We start from the raw sequence: 23573 nt of genomic DNA, 5'->3' as shown, positions 1-23573 counted from the left end.
ACGAATTCGAAATTGCAATGACTTATGAATTATGTTGACGTCTACGTATTAGAGTTGAACTCATTTATAACGAGATCTCGGCTATTGCGAGCAAACAGAGAAGCGATAGCTGGAAATTATGTATTTTATGAGAAACATTTCACAGTTAAAGCAATCACGGTAGTTGAGAACTTCAAGGGTGTAACGAGATACTGTTGAACTGCCGTACGAGGGACTAAGATCTATTATCGCTTTGTCCGTTTATGACATCCAACCATTTCTTATTTCAAATCCCCGCGGATAGCAATCTCTAATCCTTCTACGATATTTACAGTCTACATTCAGGGCGTGTTAGTTTCGATTTCCTTTCTCAGTTCTCATTTAGTGCGGTAATGACACTGGCTACAGTCATCTTCTGGGGAACACAGTTGTGGTGTATATTGGTGTGTCTTAACATAATCCTTATTGATGCCTGTCTTCTGGGTTGCTCTGCCGTGTAGAGGGTAGAAGTTTACCGACGTTTCAGAGGCCCTTGCTGCCTCCATCATTGCCATCTCCCTGATGATGTAGGCAGCAAGGACGTCTGAAACGTCGGTAAACTTATACCAGACCACAGGGCGCAGCAACCCAGAAGACAGCCTTCTTCAGATCTTAAACCTTAAATTGGTTTCGCATTACGTTCATTAATCACCTGTTGATTGTTAATTTGAGCCGATACATGTTGTGATAAAATTGTTTATAATGTCCAATAAAATATTTGTGTGACGGTTAAAAGTATATAATTTTTGTGTATCAATACTTACTTCATTCCAATCAACATTCTCCAGTTTTGGAGTACCAAGATCGCATTCACCGGAAACCAACGCCAATTTGCCGACTACGCCAAGAAGGATGATAAGATACATCTTAATTGCAGTTCCTGTAATAATATTAACTTCGTTAATTTAATATTATCGTCATTTATTGAGTATACTGAACGCATATGTGGACCTGCATGTTTCACACAGAGAGCAGCTGCGTTATCAGACCTACATTAATTGTTGTTATGGACATTCCATTTTCCTCCGCGTCTCCCCCCTCTATCCTGCTCTTTACGCGGGGAAACATATATGAATCATTTCATAACACAAGAGAAGGGCATAGGGGATTTAATCTTTGAAATATGCCGCTAAACCAAGGTAATAATTCAAAATGCAGTTTCTACCTCATGGGATATGCGACCCGTCTTCGTTACGAAGGCCACCTGGTGTAAGCTGGTTGTTCTTATAACGACACGAAACCTTTATATACACTGTTTGGGCAAAACGCTGAAATAATTAATGTTAAAGTGGAGTGCTACCCAAAGTAAATATTATTTTTCAGAACATTATTATTTTTATTATTAGTAGTAGTAATATTAGTAGTATCGTCATCGTTATGAATTAAATATGTACAGTCAAAATTCCCCAAAAGATTTATACTCACAAGCAATACAAACAACAACTTTGTGTGTACACCTTTTTTGGACATTCTCTATATAAATGAAACATGAAGAATTTCTTTAAAAAACGTCACAGATTCACAGGCCAAAAATAAGATTCTCAGATTCCACATGAACAAACCAAATCTGCTGCCAACGTTTCGAGAACCACCTCTGTTTTCATCCTCAGGGTTGCTTGGTAATCACTCCGTTCCTTTGTTGCACTGCTAATGCGCCTATCATGTCTTATTTCAATTTAAAATGCATGCATTTCTTACGTCTTCCCATGCCATAATCCACTTCCTGTCCCTTAATTCGTCCGCCCTAATAGTATTTGAGGAATACGAGCAATGTAGGCCCTTAGTACTTAATTATGCGTAGGCTACTTACGTGACCTGGGACTCTTCTGCGTCACCTTTGTGAATTCCTTCGGGCAATCGTTTATATATTCGTAAAGCGGGGGTTTTTCTGTGCCTCATGAATTGTAAATTAGTTAGAACAAAACAAATACATGACCTTCCTGTAGATATTATCACCGCAGTTTGTCATCAGGTAAATTAATCCGCAACGTAAATTGCTCATAGGAGTGTTTTATGTAATAAGTGATTAGAAGAAGACGTTAAAGCAATACATTTGTTAGCTGAAGTGCTTCTCGCATGTTTTGCCGAAGTGTAGGAAAACATAACAAAAATGCTTTCATCACAAACAGTTTTTTATGTATATTTCCGGTTTAACAATGTTTGTACATTTTTCCGGTACCCTTATAATGCCTGACCTCTGCGGGTCCCAACTTTTCGTTGCCTTGATCTATAGATATTCGGTTGGACTCCTTGGACGAGGAATCGGCCCTTCTCAAGGCTTCTACCTGTACACAGGACAGCACAACACAGACAAACGCGGACAAACATCCATGGCTTTAGTGGGATTCGAACCCACGGTTCCAGCGACCAAGCGGCACAAGGCCCACGCCTCAGACCGCGCGGCCACTGCGGACCCCACAAACAGATTTTGAGAAATATAATCATATTTACCTTCAAAATAAAATATCTATTGAAATATTCTACGGCTATGTTGAGTTAATTATGAAAATAAGTATTAAATGTTTTAAGTAGGTTCATTTATTGATAACAAGAGTATATACCCTACAAATAAGTGCGTGTTACAAATTTTCGTAGTCAGAATGTCTGACTTGTTAGCGAATAGCACAATTCTTCCATGTTATCGATAAAGATTAAAATGTCTCTGTTTATCCCCTACTGATAAATACATATCAGAGGAGTCAAGGATATTCTCGTACAAAATTATAAATAGGTAGGAGAGCAGTCAATCGTATTCTCTTCAAACGTATTTTCTGAACATGAACACTGTTAACAGCAAACAGAGAATCGTTGGCTGGAAATTATGTATTTTATGAGAAACATTTCACGGTTAAAGCGATCTCGGTAGTTGATAACTTCACGGGTGTAACGAGCAGTTGTTCAAATTCCGTAGGAGGGACTAAGATCTATTATCGCTTTGTCCGTTTATGACATCCAATCATTTCTCATTTCAAATCCCGGCGGATAGCAATCTCTAACCCTTCTACGATATTTACAGTCTACATTCAGGGAATGTTTGTTTCGATTTCCTTTCTCAGATCTCACTTAGTGAGGTATGGCACTCACGAAGAACAAATTCCTAGTTCCAGTGGTGTGGCGGAAATTCCCTGCAGACTCTGTGTGGCGGGGGTGCCGAGGGCCTAAGGGGGCTCTCAGGTATCAGGGCAAATGCATGATGATCCAAAATGGTTACCCTAGGCGGGGAGGGCAGAATGTTCCGCTACACCGCTGCGTCGTTTGAACAGAGCGTGTCCTATGATGCGGGTGCACGTGATATTGAAGTTCTTATTTTCTCCGAAGTCTCTTAATCCTTTCTTCTCTTATATTATAGATTATCAGAAGACCTAGGGAGAAGAACTGCCCGGCAAACTAACCAATGAAGTGAGTAACAGCAAATGTTACAATAACAGTTACAACGAGTAACGGTTATAACGAGCACTTTTCCAGAGTCTCTTGGATCTCGTTGTAACCGAATTTGTATTTATTAAACGTGAGTCGTTGAAACTGAATTTTACGATGCAAGATTACAGGTTCTAGGTTGCTAGGAGCTTATCCTGAGAATTCTACGTTCATCCGAAAGTATCTTTTTACTTGAATGTAGGGAGAATAAAGCTTGTTCAGTTTACGTGATTTGTTAAACAAAATATCAAAGTTTCGCATCACAGCCGCCTTTGAAATTTAACTTACTAACATACAGCATTCAGCATTTCTTCAAGATCTGTCTCAATACAGAGTAGTGTGACCATGAAACCGAGAGTAATAACTACAGAATCGTAAATCTAAAACCTCATGTTAAATTTGAGGCCCGTCGATGTTTTATGCGTTATGACTCAGTTCCCGATGCCCTACGAAAACTAAAGGTGGCCGCTCAATGCACATACAAGTGTCATACGTTATTATTTTTTAGCAAACATATGTCGCACGCCACACGATTTAGGATTTTTCTGCTGAAGTCAGTATTTGACTGTTATCGGTTTTATGGAATTGGAGGGGTATATGCTATAAAGTTTAGTGTATTTCATGAAACAGAAATATATCCTTCAGAACCCATGAAAATCTACTAAATATTGATACGCCAGTATTTATAGTTGGCTGTGGTTTCGTTCTTCGAGATACAGCAGACTTCTCCAGACCCCACCGTAGTGGCCACCGTAGCCTCGTTTACAGGAAACGTCTGGTTTACTGGCTCTTATATCATGAGTTTTTAGAATTTCTTTCATTCATGTTTGGAGAAGAGCGGTTTTTGACAGTGGAATAAAAAATGTATCATCGACTCCAATCTATCGCAGTCCACCCACAGTTGTCGGTCGATTTCAGTCGATTAAAATCAGGCTCGAATTTAGAAGATTGCTTTACACTCATAAAGCTGAATTTTGCAAGAATAAATGTGACCTTGTGGGCACAGAATTTCAAAATGCGTTGTGCTCTTAAGTTGGACGCTTCAGCTGTGTGCGCTAAGTTGGAACACATCTCCAAACTTAAGAGTTACTTCTAAATACTTAAAATGTTATGTGAAGAGGAATGAGGTGAGGACAGGCCTTAATAACTTTTGCTTTGAAAATGTATCATCTTAAAGTAAATAGACACAGATGTGTAGCAGACATTAACTAATTTGTAATTGATTTCACCAGTGATAAAACAGGAAGGATGCATGTATGAACAAGTTATTATGAAATATATCGAACCTCTTACGTTTCAAGGGAAAGTGTTCTGTTTCTGAATGATGGCGTCATGTAGAAGCAAATTAAACAGGTCCCAAAGATGTTTGGCCTTCTAAACAAGTATCAGGAGGAACCATTTGATATCCATTTTACCTTGAAGATGGAGACAGTAAGGTTATTCGAAGCATCAGTGACACAGTCCACACTACATGGTGCCGTATTTCAGAAATGGGATACTCATTAGCAATGGAGCGTTAAATGAAACTTTTTGGGGTGGAAAAGTGATTTTTGTGTTGATATGCATGGCTTGGCATAATTTGTCCATTCCCTCTGGCCTCAGTTTATATGTTGAATTGGACTCAGAAACCTATATTTTTACAAAAGATTCCTATCTGTAAAAATCTGCCTTTTGAACAATGCTTTCAACAGAAGATGTTACACCTTACACCCTACACCAAAAAAGAATGTGCAGTACAATTATTGTCATTGTGTTCGTGCGCTCCCAAAGTTAGCAATGTTCGGCACTCCATTTCACAAGCTGACTGGCATCTAGGCCGGTTTCGTTGAAGGCTTCAAACGCTTTTTCCAATGTCGCTTCATAAGGACTCCGGTTTCGAAACCCGATGGAATCAATTCCTGCAAACAGATTACGTGTTGTAAATATTCAGCTTAGAAGATTTGGCTGATTAATAAAGATAGAAACAGAGATAAAGAAATAAAATTGAAGTTAATGTTGGAGGGAGTGACGCTACACGTTCTTCATGTGTTTATTGTCGACAGTCATCTGCGAGTTCCAGTCACTTTACACCCTCCTAAAGTTTGCCGTTTGACAGGAGCTTGGGAGGGTTTATAAGCCGTTCTGGACATGGGGAGGAATTCTTGGCCATGCCGGAATCGAAACCCGGTCGTCCAAACCGCAGCTAATCTTTACACCGAATGAGCTTTCTCATTTAAAAATACAAATGAATACATGAAAATAAATAAATATGAAAACAGTGTTTAAATATGTGAATGAATTAAACGATTTATTGCATATGAGTTTGTGACTTCTCAAATAACTTGATACAGGAACATTTTGACTGAGTAAAAGGCGATAAAGAGACTAGTTGACGTAACTATGAACAGGATGAATTGTTCCTTATGTTTGTTTTAAGGCATAGAAGGTGAGGTGGATACGGCATATAGCAAACTTTGGGTAAGGGATAAGATCGTATAAAATTTTTGAAAAGAGACTTTATAGAGTATCCAACTCTCAACGTCAAGGGTTTGGAGGCAGATAAATGTTAAAAATTTATATTTTCAGGAACTGATGTCTTCACAAACAATAAATAGGCCTATTAAAGAGTTTGTTTGTGACGAAAAACACACAAGATGACTGAGGGTATGCGCCGATACAGTGACGGCGGTGGTGTACCGTCCTTATCAGCCGGAAGTTAAGTGCCAGAACGTCAAGGAATGTTATGCAGGGACAGATGGGGTATAAATGTTGAAAAAAATAAATGCTCAGCCTTTTATAGCCTAGTTTATGTGTAGCAAGAGATATACGTGTGGGATCTGAAGTTATCTTATCTGTGAATACGAGGATGATCTTCTGGACTGTGATGCTGTATGGTCTCAACGTCTCTGTATTTAGTGTTGAAGCATCGAATACCTTAATAATATAATCATCAAGAAGTATACTTACTATTTCCACCCTGCTTTGAGCAAAACGTCAATACGAAGAAACTGTCGCGCTCGATTGCCAACAGAAGGCAACTGCCAGTCCAAAACGCTGCAGAAATGAAAAGTAGAAATGTGTTCAAGTGACAGAAAATATTTCTTTATGCTGCAGTAAAGAAAGTTAAATCCTGAAAACAATACAGACCAATCGAATCCGAGCGTGAACTGACCTGATCCTTTGTTCTTGGAATTACTATATGTAACCTTGCACATACCTGAGACCGCATTTAGATTTCTAGGTGACTTGAGGGCATAAAGTTTGTCTATGTGAGGAAATTCGATTAAATCGGCATTGCCAGTTATTTAAAATGTTACTAACTTATTATTGCAAGCAGGTCCACACATCACTAAGTAATTGCCTCTAACAGAATTATCAACTATGGTTATATTTGACCTTACCTTAATTTGAGTAATTGTTCAATATGAACATTAATTTATTTTGTTACTATGGGTAAATTTTTTTTTAAATGTAAAATTTTGTATCTTACACGATATATTTATGTGTTTCAGCCTTGGCGCCAGAAAAGATGTTTGTGAAGTGGTGCTTTCAGCACAGTGGTAAACTATTTTAACTCGCAGAACAAAAATTTTGCACACAGGTTATGTTAAGGGTTTCGTATGGTTCTCAGAATTAATTTAATAATATTTCAGCATTAATCAACGTATTACCTGTGACGATGTTTATTATAAATAGGGTAAGCCAATAAGGAAGTAATTTGGACAGTCTTTAATTCATTCAAACTGGCTTCGGAAGCAACTTAAATGACACAATTTACTTTCTTCGCGAAAGCGTTTGGTATTGTTTCCTGAATAAAATGTAACTGGACACTTCAGTTCATACTTACATTCTTCGCTGAGAATGTCAAAGTATCCGTTAGTTGTAAAGTTAGAACTTTCTCCATTGATTGTAACTTCACGCTGTTTGCTGTTAGATTCGAAAAAGAACATTCAGTTGATTAACCTATAAAATTACTAGAAAATTTTTATCTTATTATATTATAAACGGCCAGAATCTCGAACCATATAATTGACTGGCTAAGTGTCCTAATATTGTAATGTCAGAACGAAGTAAATGTTTAGTAACAAAATATAATACACTAAGAAGGTATCCTCTGACAAGGGAAGATATATATATTTTAAACTAGTTTCTGTTGTGTGGGATTTTGTTATAATTTATATACATAAATTTTGTAGTATAGAAATCAATGTCAAGTATATATTCTTGTGGTAAGTGTCCCAGTTTTCATAATCCTTTGCGCTTGTAGCCACGTTTCCCATTAACATGATTATGGAAGTCAAATAGAGGAGTGAATGTATTAAATTTGAATTGATGTGTATTTATTTTAAACTTCTATTCCGGTTATTTTATATTCCGAGCGAATGACCGTGGAAGTTAGAATTCGATTATAGGGCTTTCTGTTACACGGATAAAAGTGTTTCTCCAAGTGCATAGACTTTCATGTTCCAGTCATCATTAAACGAATAACAGATGCTCGTTTTACTTATTTATATTTAAGATATCAGTGAAAAGGCCTCTCAGAGGCCTCCGTGTCAAAGCACTTGTATCACGAGACAGTGAATGTCACGTAATTAAGCAAAGAATAGAAATCCCTAAACGAGTTTAATTTAATTACTTAATGTTGTAAACTCACCTCTTATCATATGCTAGGGTAGAAATAAACATTCTGCTGCTGGGCAACATGATGACGTTGCTACGAACACAGTCAAAATTGTCTTTTGCTTTATTCGATGTCTGATAGACCCAGTACCAGGTATCCGTCAACTGTAAGATCATTAGAGAGACTGAGACACACAAATCCTGTCAAAACCGATAGTTTTCTTGTTGCACTTTCATTAGTGCGACGATGGGGGGAGTTAACGGAGTGAGCTCAGATGTCGCTGGCTGAAGAAATTTAATGACACTGGCTACAGTCATCTTCTGGGGAACACAGTTGTGGTGTATATTGGTGTGTCTTAACATAATCCTATTTGATGGCTGTCTTCTGGGTTGCTGTGCCGTGTAGACGATAGGAGTTTACTGACGTTTCAGAGGTCCTTGCTGCCTCTATCATCGCCATCTTCCTGATGATGGAGGCAGCAAGGACCTCTGAAACGTCGGTAAACATATACCAGACTACATGGCGCAACAACCCAGAAGACAGCATTCTTAGGTCCATAAACCTTGAATTAGATTTGCATTACGTTCATTATTCACCTCTTGATTATCAATTGGAGCCGTTACATGTTGTGATAGAATTGTTTATAATGTCCAATAAAATATCTGTGTGACGGTTGAAATTATATAATTGTTGTGTGTCAGTACTTACTTCATTCCAATCAACATTCTTCAGTTTTGGAGTACCAAGATCGCATTCACCTAAAACCAACGCCAATTTGCCGACTACGCCAAGAAGGATTGCAGTTCCTGTAATAATATGAACTTTATTAATTTTATATTTTCGTCATTTATTGAGTATACTGAACGCATGTGTGGACCTGCTTGTTTCACACAGAGAGAAGCTGCGTTATCAGACCTACATTAATTGTTGTTACGGACATTCCATTTTCCTGCACGTCTTCCCTCTCTATCCCACACATTACGCAGGGAAATATATATGAATCATTTCATAACTTAAAATTAGGTCATAGGGATTTGATCTTTTGAAATATGTCGCTAACTATTGTAATATTTCAAAATACAGTTTCTAGCTCAAGGGATTCGTCATCCGTTTTCGTTACAAAGTCCAGGTGGTGTATTCTGGTTATTCTGTTAACAACACGAAACATATATATATACACTGTTTGTGCAAAACGATGAGATAATGAATTCTAAAATGCGTGCTACGCAGAGTAAACAATTTTGGATATATGTATATAATTTTAGGAAAATATGCTGGTTTGTTGCATTCTAGAAGTAGAAGTTGCTCTTATAACTACGCCTTATGAAATTGCCAATGCTTTTTCCAAACATTTTCAATCTGCCCATACAAACTCTTGTTCTGGGGATTTCCAATCACCAGTTTCACCTTGGATGCGTTACCTTTTTTTCTGTCTCGGACATTGATGTTCATAATGCTATAAAGCGTTTGAGGCCATCAAATACTGTGGGACTTGATGGTATACCAAGTTTTATTTTTAAGGGTTGTTCTGAAACCCTTGTTCCTATTCTTAAATTTATTTTCAATCTTATCATTTCTCAGCAACTTTTTCCCACTTTGCGGAAGCAGGCTACTATTGTCCCAGTTTTAAAAAAAGGCAAAACTGCTTCTGTGAGAAACTATAGATCTTTTACCATAATTATCAATTTTTCGAAAGTAATTGAAATTATTGTACTTGAACGTGTTTACTGGTTATGTGAATTGGTTTCGTAGTTACCTAACCATCAGACTTTCGCAAGTACTTTATTCTGAAGCTTCGTGGCTTCCTTTTAAAATATTGTCCGGTGTCCCTCAAGAATCTGTATTAGGGCCTTTCTAATTCAACGAGTTCATTAATGATTTGTGTAATATCATTAAATTTTCGAATTACCTGCCCTTTTCGGATGACGTAAAACATTTTCGGGCTATAAAGTCTCCTCATGATTGATCTTTACTTCAAAAGGACATTGACACCTTCTGTGGCTGGTGCTAATCCAACCACATGAAGCTTAATGTTATTAAAACCAATGTTATTTCATTTACTAGGAAAACCAACACGTTTTGTTTTGAGTACCAGCTTTGTGGATCCCGCATTAATCGTACGGATATTATTAAAGATTTGGGAATCATCCTTGATTCTAAACTTCATTTTCACCACCATGTTGTCTGTGTATCTTCTCAAGCCTTGACTTTATTGGGTCTTATTCGTGCTTTATATGTTATATTTTAGTCTAGTAAGTTCTAAGCTTGAATATGCCTCACTTGCATGGAATTGACTTTATTATTATTAGTAGTAGTAGTTGTAGTAGTAGTAATAGTATCGTCATCGTTATGAATTATATATGTACAGTCAGAATTCCCCAAAAAAGGATACTCACATCCAATACAAACAACAGCATTGTGTATACATCTTTCTTCGAAACATGAAGAATTTCTTTAAAAAACGTCACAGGTTCACAGGCCAAAAAAAGATTCTCAGATTCCACATGAACAAACCAAATCTGCTGCAAACGTTTCGAGAACCATCTCTGTTTTCATCTTCAGGGTTGCTCGGTGACCAGTCCGTTCCTTTGTTGCGCTGCTAGTGCGCCTATCCTGTCTTATTTCTAATTAAAATGCATGCGTTTCTTACGTCTTCCCATGCCATAATCCACTTCCTGTCCCTTAATTCGTCCGCCCTAATAGTAATTGAGGAATACGAGCAATGAAGGCCCTTAGTACTTAATTATGTGTAGGCTACTTACGTGACCTGGGACTCTTCTGCGTCTCCTTTCTGAATTCCTTAGGTCACTCGATTATATATTCGTAAAGCGGGTTTTCTTATGTGCCTCATGAATTGTAAATTATGTAGAATAAAAGAAATACATGACTTTCCTGTCGATATTATCACCGCAGTTTGTCATAAAGGTAAATATATTCGTAACGTAACGTGCTCATAGGAGTGTTTTATGGCATTAGTGATTAGAAGATGACGTTAAAGCAATATAGTTGTAAGCTGATGTGTTTCTCGCATGTTTTGCCGCAGAGTAGAAAAATGACACCAAAATGCTTTAATCACAAACAGTTTTTTATATATATTTTTCCTGTTTACCATTGTTTGTACATTTTCCGGTACCCTTAAAGTACCTCAGCACTGTGGGTCCAAACATTTCGTTGCCTTGATCTATAGATATTCGTTATGACTCCGTGGACGAGGGATCGGCCCTTCGCAAGGCCTCTACCTGTACACAGGAGAGTACAACACAGAGAAACGCGGACAAACATCCATGGCTTGAGTAGGATTCGAACCCACGGTTCCAGCGACCAAGCGGCACAAGGCCCACGCCTCAGACCACACAAACAGTTTTTGAGAAATTTAATCATATTTACCTTCAAAATAATATTTATATTGTAATATTCTATGGTTATGTTGACTTAATTAAGAAAATATAAATTAAATGTTTTAAGTAGGTTTATTTATTGATTACAAACGTATATAGCCTAAGTGCATGTTACAAATTTTCGTAGTCAGAATATTTTATTTATTATAGAACAGCATAATTTTTCCATGTTATCGATAAAAATTAAAATGTCTATTGTATTTGTTTATTCTTTATATCAGAGGATTCAAGGATATTGCTTTTTAACATATACCAGGATAACAATAATTAATAACAATAATTATCACTGTTCATTGCATTACGATACTGGGGTACTTAATTTAAATATTCTTGGGTTAAGCATCAAAGACAAAATTTATTTTATTATATATTAGTAGTTTGACATGATAAAGGATTCAGAGCATAAAACTCTGAACATAAAAACAGAATATGCAAAGATTAGGCATAATTCTCCTAAGCTTTACTGGTGTCTTGTGATGCAGCTGGTTATGCATCATACTGATATACTACTGAACTCTTTGAGTTGACCTGCTAGCAGGCCTATAGTAGAGGAATTTAAATCAATTATATCTGTATGATAAAAGTTAATTGTGATTCCAACAAGAAACATTAGACAAAATAATTATAATGCAATGAATGTTTATACAACTGGGAAACACCGTAATTTACACATACTTATCTCTGTGACTCTTCCTCAGAGTATAATTATAAAAATAACAAAGTTTTGGACATGGCATTGTGACAGTTTCTTATCCTTTATAAGTATAACAAAATTAGAAATTTAACACCATCGTTAGTGAAGCATTATACATTCCATTTTGAAATTGTCTCCAAAGTTCTACTAAGTATACTGAACAAAATATGTTGTTTGTTATTATTTAAGCCCTTTTAAACGGATACTGGGAACATGGGTTCGAATTCCGCTCGAGACATTATGTTCTTCTTCATATTTATGTTGTGCTGATCTGTGTAGGTCGAGAACTTGCGACGGGCTGATTCCCTATGCAAGGAGTCCCATAAGTTGTCTACACATTAAATTAACAGCTTTTCATGTGTGAGGCGACTAAAGTTCTTCACCAAATGCAGACCCACAGATTAAATAAGTAAACCCTCATAAGTAATTGCAGGCTAATGATTTTGTTTCCAGGAGTAAAGCGACAGTACAGGACGCTGGACTTCCAATAGGATCGATGAATAGGTTCGTTGTAAGAGTAAAACTTGGAAGATCGCTGTCTTCAGGGTTGTTGAGCCGTGTAGTCTTGCAAAAGTTGCCTAGTAAAACCTGGATTTCGTAATCAGGAGAAATTCATATTCAATCTCCGACGGGTTATCAGCTAACATGATTATGATATTTTGGACAAAATGATTCAGCTACACAGCTGCGTCGTTTGAACAGAGCATGACCTACGATGCGGGTGCACGTGATATTGAAGTTCTTATTTTCTCCCAAGTCTCTTAATTCTTTCTTCTCTTATATTATAGATTACCATAAGACCTAGGGAGAAGAACTGCCCGCCAAACTAACCAATGACGTGAGTAACAGGAAAATCTACAATAATAGTTACAACGAGTAACGGTTATAACGTGCACTTTTCCTGAATCTCTCGGATCTCGTTATAACCGAATTTGTATTTATTAGACGTGAGTCGTTGAAACTGAATTTTACGATGCAAGATTTGAGGTTCTAGGTTGCTAGGAGCCTATCCTGAGCAGTCTACATTCATCCGAAAGAATATTTTTAACTTGAATGTAGGGAGAATAAAAGTTGTTTAAATTGATGCTTGTTCAGTTTACCTGATTTGTTAAACAAAATATCAAAGTTTCACATCGCAGCCGCCTTTGTAATTTTAACTTACAAACATACAGCATTTCTTCAAGATCTGTCTTCATACAGAAATTCACTTTCGTAGTTTGACCATGAAACCGAGAGTAATAAATACAGAATCGTAAATCTAAGAACACATGTGAAATTTGAGGCCCGTCGATGTTTTATGCGTTATGACTCAGTCGCGATGGCCTACGAAAACTAAAGGTGGCCGCTCAATGCACATTTAAGTGTCATACGTTATTATTTTTTAGCAAACATATGTCAAACGATTTAGGTCTTTTTCTGCTGAGGTCAGTATTTGACTGTTATATGTTATTTTGAATTGGAGAGTTATATGCAATAAACTTTAACGTATGTCATAAAACAGATGTATATCCTTCAGAACCCTTGAAAATCTATTAAATATTTATAGGCTGTACTTTCGTTCCGCGAGATACAGCAGACTCCTCCAGACCCCAACATAACCTCGTTTGCACGAAAGCGCGCTCTTTCAGTGAAACGTCTCGTTTACTGGCTCTTATATAATGAGTTCTTAGAATTTCTTTCTTTCATTCACGTATCGAGAAGACTGGTTTTACAGTGGAATAAAAAATGTCTCATAGAGTCCGATCTATCGCAGTCCATCCCCAGTTGTCGGTAGATTTCAGTCGATTAAAATCAGGCTCGAATTCAGAAAATTGTTTTACGCCCATAAAGCTGTATACTGCAAGAAAATGTGACCTTGTGGGCACAGAATTTCAAAATGCGTTGTGTTCTTAAGTTGGACGCTTCAGCTGAGTGCGCTAAGTTGGAACACATCTCCAAACTTAAGAGTTACTTCTAAATACTTAAAATGTTATGTGAAGAGGAATGAGGTGAGGACAGGCCTTAATAACATTTGCTTTGAAAATGTATCATCTTAAAGCAAATAGACACAGATGTGTAGCAGACATTTACTAATTTGTAATTGATTTCCTTGCCTTGTCTTTGCCTTAACCTTAAGTAAATTACATTACATTATATTGCCTTGCCTTGCCTTACATTACATTACCTTACGTAACCTTGCATTACATTGCCTTGCCTTTCCTTGCCTTTCCTTGCCTTGCCTTTCATTACATTACCTTACGTTACCTTACATTACATTACATTGCTTTACCTTGCCATGCCTTCCCTTGCCTTGCCTTCCCTTGCCTTGCGTTGAATTGCCTAGCTTTGCCTTACATTAAATAACCTTAGGTAACCTTACATTACATTACATTGCCTTGCCTTGCCTTGCCTTGCCTTGCCTTACATTACATTACCTTACGTTACCTTACATTTCATTACATTGCCTTGCCTTGCCTTACATTACATTACATTACATTGCCTTGACTTGCCTTGCCTTGCCTTACATTACATTACATTTCCTTGACTTGCCTTGCATTACATTACATTACCTTACGTTACCTTACATTACATTACGTTGCCTTGCATTGCCTTGCCTTGCCTTACATTACATTACCTTAGGTAACCTTATATTACATTACATTGCCTTGCCTTGCTTTGTCTTGCCTTGAATTGCCTTACATTACATTACCATACGTTACCTTACATCAGATTACATTGCCTTGCCTTGCCTTACATTATATTACCTTACGTTACCTCAGCTCTGAAATGCAGACCATTCTGTATCAACGAACAACAGTGAGCAGCCGCCACATATTATGTCGCTGTACTATGGAATCCGTTGTCGCCGGACTTGAACCCTCTGAACTATTCAGTCTGGGGGAAACGTGAATGGAATTTTTTGCAGGTATCCTCCGACTGACGTGCAAGACTGACAGCAAAGTTTTGTGCTGCTGTGGCGACCAGTGATGCAGACATGTCAACGACATTTGCAAGGTAGTGTTCCACGGCGTATCTGCTGTAGTATCTAGTGTTGTACCCTAATCAAGTGTTGTTTATTCTGACACGTGTGAGCTATGCATTCTTTTTATGTACGCTGGTCTTTTAGGTTAAGTCACTTGTTTACGAGTGTCACCTTCAGCTTCTTTGTTTGACAATACTAAATAATGCCTTCATGGATGTGGTAGCGGACGTCATTATTTCGTGCGCATAAAATTAATTTATTGATGCAGAAGTGTCTCTAATTAACAACGCAGTGCTTGTAAGTTATTCACAAGCAGCAACGACGTTATTGGGGGAAAAAGTTGATTTACAGTTTGTAAACAATTCTCTATCGATTATTATTTGTACTATATCAGGGCTGTCAACATTTCAAGACCAAAAACAGTGCGTAACTTTCAAATAGAGCAACAGGTCGCCTCCTCGGAACTTCATGGTAATTTCTTTTAAATGCAGAACAAACATTGTAAAATTTTATGAAACAATTTTGTTGAATTGTAATTCTTATTAACTGTTCATTTAAAATTGCGTAAATATTACAAGGAAACTATTCTTTCATGACAGAGTGATACAATTTTACAAGTATATATGTGGGCCCTAGAACACATTTTGGCGGGCCGAGAACCCTGGACTGAATAATTTCAGCAAATTATATTTTACCAACATTGATATTTTCATGTCTTGTTCTTTTCACATGCTGTACCCTTAATCAGTAAATGAACTTGGTTTACCTTGTGTGAGCCGGTTAGCTCAGTCAGTATAGTGACCGGCTACGGGCTGAGAGATTGGGGGTTGATCCCCGACAGCCTCTACGTCCAGACCGGCTCTGGGGCCCACCCGGCCTCCTATCCAATGGGTACCGGGGTCCCTTTCCCCGGGAGTAAAGTGCGGCCGTGACGTGACGCTGACCACTCACCCCCATCTCGTGCCGAGGTCAAGAATGAGTACGAGCTTCCCCCTCTAACCTAAGTGCCAACAGTGACATGTTATGGGATGGCTTTGCTTGGTCTGCCTTGGCCGACTGCAGGCAACCAAATCATGGTCGATGATGTCATCAAGATGGGCCGGGACTCCACAAGGTTGTGTGACGTCACTGTTACAGCGAAACGTGGCCTGCGTAGTTATATCCTGCAGCGCTGCATTATCATTTCGCTGTATCTCACAAATGAGACATAATTTGAAATTATCGGGTCGAGAAAAACAAACATTGCAAGTCCATTTGAAGGGTTACGACTGGTGTATCGGGGAAAAACATTTCTCTTCCTTCTTTGTTTATTTGTCGTGTGTTTGCTTTTCTCTGTCACCAGTGGTCTCTGCTGTTCGATTTTACTGCTAACAGGTAGGCGTGTGCTACATCGGGGATTTATCCGTGGAGCTGGTTAACTCTTGCTAACACTGGAGATTCCTAATTAATTCAACGATTTTTTCAGTTACATTTCTCATAATGACTCTCTACTGGGTTGTAACGCCGTGTCGTCTGGTAGAAGTTTACTGATGTTTCAGAGGTCCTTGCTGCTTCTATACGTACTTAGGTGGTCGAAGAACGAAGCTCGCTTAGAAAAGATAAGAAATTCGCAAGCCATTTGTTGGCAAGCCTGAAAGTAAGAGACCGTTCAGAGGCGTGGAAGGATTAAGATGGAACTTGAAGAAATATGATGTGGCCTGAATGTATTTTGCTTGAGACAGGAACTGGTGGCGGGCTTTTGTGGGTGTTAAACGGTGAAAGACTCTCAGGTTTAGTAAAACCCGTAGAAGTTCTTCAACAGTTGAGCGAATGTCAGTTTCTGTGTGCTCTTTGCAGTTAGCATTGCCACTTACACTGCGTCCAGTGGTAAAGAGGTTTGTGATTGTGGTATACCTCAGAGCAGGGCTACTATTATGCTGGGGCCGAGGACAAACCTGGCATTTTGGAAATAGGAAATACGAGGCTCCTTATTGTGCTGGAACTCTTACAGACTCTTTCGGGGAGCATATTACTGAAGAGTGGATGAAGGTTTTGGAAAATTTTGTTCAACTTTATTTTGATCGTAGATCGAAATTACTCTGTGTGGTTCCCATATAGTACAAGCCTATTTGAGACTGTGACTTATACGCATGCGCTCACGTCACATCGAGTTTTGAATTTGAAAAAAAAAATCCGTTAGTAAGAGATAATTCCATTAAAATTTAAAAGTATTTAGTTTTCAAGGGATAGAATAAGTCGTCCAGATACGATTTAAATATTAATGTAACGGCGTTTCGTGAGATTGTAATTATGAACTTGGAATTAAACTTTTTTTTAATAAATTGAATCATATTCAAGTAGAAGACACCCTCAAAACCACAGCACCTTCCATCATCAAAACATTTGTGCAGTGGTGTCAATTCGCTGATCTGAACGTAGCACTTTACATATGTTGCAGCGATGTTCTACAGGGCTCCATTAAGACTGACCGAGTGTTAAATGATTTTAAAGGATCTGCCAGGTTTTATTTTCATAGGATCGCCGTTTTCAGAGTAGAAATATTACGGAAGGGAAAGTCAAGAGAGAGACAGAGATGAAGGTAACTCCTTTGTTTCCACATGTGTTCATGGAGGTCGAATAAGTGATTAAATCAAGGAAAATTAAATGGATACGCAGCACGGATGATGAGGTATGAATGCGATGTTTTTGAGAGAACTTCTATGGCATTAGGATAACATGCAGGGATAATATCAAAATGAGACCCAAGTTAGTTCAGTCGGCGGACTCTTCCAAACACCTTCAAGATCCACGAGACCTGGGGAATATATTGAAGCTGTCATTATGTCAAGGTCTGGCGTTGTGTAGTTCAGTAGAATCGGCTAGTTTCTTATTAGCAAACACAAACGGACAACATGCGTTTGTTTGGAAAGCCTTTTTCGTTGTTGTAGGCCTGCTGTCGTCACTGAGGTGTCAGCTTGCATCACCAACAGTGCTGCCATGTTCTCGCGCTTATCACCTCGCCCTCTGTTTATTTCATTCATGTTTATTTACCCTTCTCCTACGTCTTAACATCTAAGTTCGTCCTTACACTGCTATTCCGTTATTTGATTATCAATAAACTGCTGGTGTTTCGGGTTAGGACCGCTTCCTTTCAGATTCTTCAACATTCATCCAGGTAGTTACGCGAAAAACACAGAAAAGAATAAAAAGAAACAAGGTTTTACCTAATTAAACGAGAAGGCGTTACATAACTGAGATTTAATGAATTGTAATTAGTCTTTCATAGAAGCCTTCTCGACTTTCGCGATCCTGTTTTCAAACCGGCGAATACGGAATCAAGATGTCACGATAACAGCTGCTTTCGCTGATTACACTGGATTTTCCCCATGGACCAGTGATGTTGTGGTTTATCCTTCATTCCCCTGGCGTTACATTGTCAATTTAATGCCGACAGACAATAAAGTAACCCAAGATTGTCAACTGTGAGTTGAACGTCATAAGACAAATGAAACGAAACATCAGATCCTTTGAGAATGAGTTAACTTATCTGCCTGCGTTTTGATTTAATGAAATCAGAAAGCCCTGCATTCGAATCTAAAATATAAGTTAAAGGAAGCAGGCGATAAAGAATGATTTTCAACGCAGAGGACTCCCGATTATCCGGATTGGTTGGCGAATATGTTTTCCCGGATAATCGAAACACCGTTTAATTTCCGGAAAATTTAACAACACGCAAATGTAACAAATTACCGTGTTTATTTAGTCATAATGTTTTGAAAATTTACCAATAACGAAAAGGGTTTTACATAAAATTTAATGCGGTACATACCAACTTTTTTTAAGAAAAGATTTCAACGAATAGTAAGAATTTTGCATTGTTGTAAACTTTACCAACAACTGATGTATGCTCGTACGTCATACAATGCGATTGTATTTATTCTAATGTTCTAACTTTTACAAGTTTTGTAAATTATTTTTTAATTTTCTTTTAAACCAGGCAGTCTCCCGTTAATCGTGAGTTCACTGTAATCTATTGATAAACCCTTAATTCTGAAAGAGTAATCAAAGCTCTAAAAACTTAATGTCACTGTTTATAACAAGGAGTGTGGCAGTTGGTTGGAAAAGGGTTTCGATGTATTTTGTGTAAAAGGTACAACATGTTTTTCAATAGTCGCTGCTTAACTTGCTGGTTTATCTGTCTGTAATATTTAATCCCTACGATAATTGTCTAATAGTTATTCTCTAGATCAGTGGTATTCAACCTTTTTTGTTCGCGTACCCCCAGATATAATTTCTCTTCAACTTTGTACCCCTAAAGTTGTTGGTGTATAATTCAAGTTATACAAAGTATATAATCTACATTTAAAATAAATTAAATAAATTACATTACTGATTATTCAGTGTTTATCATAAAATAATATGTTTTTTTTAAATTTCACGTACCCTATAAGGTGTCTTCGCGTACCCCCGGTTGCATACCACTGCTCTAGATGACATTTTTGTACGTTTTCACCTGCGAATAACAAATGTTGCATTGCTATTTCCCTTTCGGGGTCGACCACACTCTCAGCACATCTTATATAGGGTCTGTCGTTAACCTCTCTACGCCCAATAAACTTCATTCTTTTGCTGTAGACTCACAAATGGACTGAACATAAACATGGTGACTTGTATTACGAGGTCCTCAGGGTTACGTCATGACACCTGGGTGACGCAACTCCAGTAACAATTGTTCGCGACAGCATATAACAGAGCCCACCACAGACGTGCGCATTACAACTATTTGATTTTTCATCCAGTGAAACGTTTCCAAACCATACAAATAATCACACATTCGCGCCACAGTGACGCATAAACTTCAAGCGAAGAGGGGTTCCTTACTCAAAGGACGCTTTGACAGATATTCGATGTCTTCCAATCGGCCAAATGTTATTCATTACAAAGCGGTGCGGACATTAGTGCAAGAATAACATGTTTATTCACATACAATGGTTTAGAAATTAAATCGAATACATATTCTACTTTTCAGACAAATTATGACATAATATACAGACTTATATTTTATTATTTTTGTAGATAATGTGATGTTATCGGCCCATAAATTTCATCACCTGAGTTTAAAGCAACGTTTCTGTCACTCTAACGCTGGGAAGAAGTCTATTTTTGGGGTGAGCGGAGTCCTTTGAAACTGGTGCGAGGAAGTGGTTTCGTACTAGGTCTTCGCTCTTGACAGTCAACCCTACGACAGGGGCGGCAGTGTTCTAACATCAGCGGCTGATTGCCCGAAAAGATTTTATCGAGTTCAGTCTCCGCGAAAGCTTCAAATCAAATGTCCAGAACAGTTCTTAGTGGCTACCAATCTTTCGGCGCGTAATTAAGAGTCTTGGTTATTCTCAGTGTTTGGCTAATCATCACCCTCATTTTAAGACGACGGAAAATTGTATCGCTTAAAATCCATTGAGGATTTAAAATGTCTGATGTCGCGTACGTTATTTACAAATTCAGATGTAACAGGCCCGTCTTAGTGAGATTATAAATTTAGGGTGCAAAGTCGACGGCACGCAGTACGGCCGATGTCCGTCGAAAAGAATTCGCCCGGTGCCTTATTAACGCACACGATGCGCGTTCGAAGTAGGACGGACCCCCTCCAGTGAAAAGGGAAGGTCAACATTCGCACGAGATGGAGCACTGCCAGTTGTATGTAGGGGTTTTGTCTTGTCTTATTTCATCACGAGTTATGGAGTCTGCGAGTTTAGTTTGTAATTCTTTCTAACACGTTCTTGGAAAGACTCCCTTCTCCATTTCGAGATCTCACCGGAGATAGAGTGTCTCGAAGAAGTAATAAATACGACTCAGATGTTGCAAGAACTAATAGGAATCGCTGTTTGATACTCCCTCAAGTGGTACAAAGGGCAATAATTAATTCTCATTTTGCCTTTTCTTCATGGAAACATTACACAAACCCAAGAACCGAAAACAATGTCTTCACGAGGTGCCAGCCTACGTGTAACAACATGTTTAATGTCCATGACATTTTATAAATGTGGTGTGTGGTCAGGGTTGACTAAACCATCCCTTGCCATCACTTGTCGCGTGGTGTGGGCGACCGGGGTTCGAACACTCCCATCACTCCTCCGTTACCTCCACTCCTGTTATCCGAAGGGTGAAGATCCCTATCTTAACTTTGGTTTTGCTTCCAACAGCTAACAGCTTCCTCGGCCTCTTCAGATTTGCCGTCAAGACAGGGTTGGTTGATTAAGAAATATACCCAGTTGTATGCACTATATTATGTAAATGATGCATGTTTTATAATATCTATACGTCTGTTCGCATTCTAAACACCTCTTTGCCTAACAGCTTCTGATTTACCCGTGAAATGACTCGGACAATGACGTCTGGTTCACTTACTTGTAGACTGGAGGATCCCTCCGCGAGGCTCGCTCCGGAACTGTGCGCCTCGTCTATCCGAATGCTGGAACATCCCCTACGCGGACAGCCCCCCGACACGATTCTCTCTTTAAGTGACACTGTAGAACCGACGTGCAGACTCAGGGCGTCAGAGTCTTGATATCGAATACTATCGAAACCTCTGTTATTTTGAGCACATACGTAATCTCGCATGTGTTCAACGGATGCGTCCTGTGCGCTCAGCCAGTGAAGGAATGGGGCTTTTATTGCCAGAGATGGGTAGATTATGGAAAACCTTGAATCCTCTGAACATCTGCAATGCTTGACTTGCATTGTGCCATGAAAAGAACATAATGCATGCTGGAACAGGTTGGTAGGTTTATTTGACGAAACAGCAACAGAGTTGGTTTTGTGACAGATACGAGGAGATAATGTCAAGGCTGTAAGTAACTGAGGGCAATGGATACGAAGTTGCATCTATTTGCATATGGGAATCCCGGAAATTCCTGCGATGAAGTTGCGGCTTGGGAAAGGAACTGAGCTCGCATCCCGTTGTCAGGAAAGCTAATGCTATCATTCGCAACGCCTCGCAAATTGGTACAAGAAAATTCACTTATTGTAACATGTGGCATGTGGTAATTAGGATAAGGAAATTCATTACGCTCTTGTCATCTGTCTGTACCCGTACGCAAGCAGGTACTTAAAGTTTCTGGTTGGCCACCCGCGTGTGGAGCCAAAATGCCCCTCTGGCTGTCTGGAGATGGAGCAGGTAATCAAATGCGGAGTTTTACCTTCTAGGTCAGTGTACCATTTGCCTTGACTGACCAAGAACAACCACAAGCTGTTTTAAACTTGTCATGACATACATCAAAGACAATGCACGCATTATATGGAGAAGATAATTACCGAAACGTCTGTACTTAATGAGGTGCGAAAAGTCACCGATTAGGGATAAGCTTTGGAAAAGGTATATGATTCGGTGAATGCACAGTTGATCGGTTGAGTGAACATTTGGGCGGATTACATAAGCACACTGCTGGGTGCAGAGTGAGAAAAATGACTGGTACATACAGGAATAACGAAGGCTGAAAGAACTGCTCTTGCAAGGTATTCAGTGCTAAGAAGAATGCCTAACAAGGTTCTTTGACTAGTTTGGAAATGAATTCTTTGCGTCGTAAACGACCAGCAAGTCTTAAATGATAATAATCAGAACAGAAAAAGATTTCTAAGAACTGATTATGGGTGTCTTCCGGGTCGTAGTGCTGTGTTGTCCGGTAGAAGTTTCCGAACGTTTAAGGCGTACTTGCTGCCATCATCAGGGCCATACGTCATTGAACTTCTACCAGAGTACACGGCGGCTGCAACCCGGAAGTCAGCCGTCTTCTAACTAGTCGCCGTGAGAATCTCAAGGCCTACGCACTTTTGTGAGTATCTTTCCATTTCGGGTGTCGAGATCACAACCGACGAGAATGTGCCATGCAAATCGTGGGAATATACCCAGGAAAACACGAACACCAAGAAGGATGTGAGCTTGGCTTTGGCGACGCAAGCATCACCGGAGTCGGCTTCTTAAACCTGTACACGTTCCTGGACGCCGTGGCTGAATTTGTGTTGAGTTGCGGTACGAGGTTCGTGATTCGCGTTCTTAAAATAGCAGATACATCAAAGGTGCGACCATCCAGAGGATTTGACCAAAAAACCCTAGACATTCAGCCCTGACGCCTACTTCGACGATTTTGCTTCGGACGACCTCAAATATTGCTCGCACTTTCAGTCTGTTCTTGTTTGTCAGCGTCTCTCTTCATGCACACAAGCCTAAAAGGATTAAGCAGGTACTGTTATCTCTGATCATCAGTGGAATAAATACAAGAGCCTGCTTAAATAGAGACGCTGGCTACTAAGATGTTATGATTCTGTCCCGTAAGTTGACTCGTCGGCGCAAAATGTTGCACGAAAAAAAAAATTATTTACAGAGCGGACAAAAAGACTGTTTAAAATCTTTCAGAGTTATCAAATCCGGTAATACCGTTCCTGAAGCTGCAGTCAGAAATATTCAAACTGAAATAAATTTAGCCAAACATCGTTTAATGAAGACCA

General features: G+C 38.8%; 1 protein-coding gene across 1 annotated transcript; it reads right to left on the bottom strand.

Moving 5' to 3' along the window:
* Positions 1 to 4626: 4626 nt before the first annotated feature.
* LOC110836932 (uncharacterized) lies at positions 4627 to 21697 on the bottom strand. The gene is made up of 6 exons (XM_087359658.1): positions 21477 to 21697; positions 8744 to 8841; positions 8069 to 8199; positions 7262 to 7341; positions 6382 to 6468; positions 4627 to 5333 (listed from the first exon to the last, which is right to left on the bottom strand). The coding sequence occupies exons 1-6, from the start codon at positions 21547 to 21549 to the stop codon at positions 5206 to 5208; spliced, it is 597 nt and encodes a 198-aa protein (XP_087215784.1). The 5' UTR covers positions 21550 to 21697; the 3' UTR covers positions 4627 to 5205.
* Between the last annotated feature and the right edge of the window lie 1876 nt (positions 21698 to 23573).

The sequence above is a fragment of the Zootermopsis nevadensis genome, unplaced genomic scaffold, assembly GCF_977971745.1.
Source record: "Zootermopsis nevadensis isolate Lab colony 2312 unplaced genomic scaffold, Znev_1.0 Znev_ptg000003l, whole genome shotgun sequence".
In the NCBI taxonomy this organism is placed as follows: domain Eukaryota; kingdom Metazoa; phylum Arthropoda; class Insecta; order Blattodea; family Termopsidae; genus Zootermopsis; species Zootermopsis nevadensis.
This window is presented reverse-complemented; position numbering and strand designations above follow the sequence as displayed.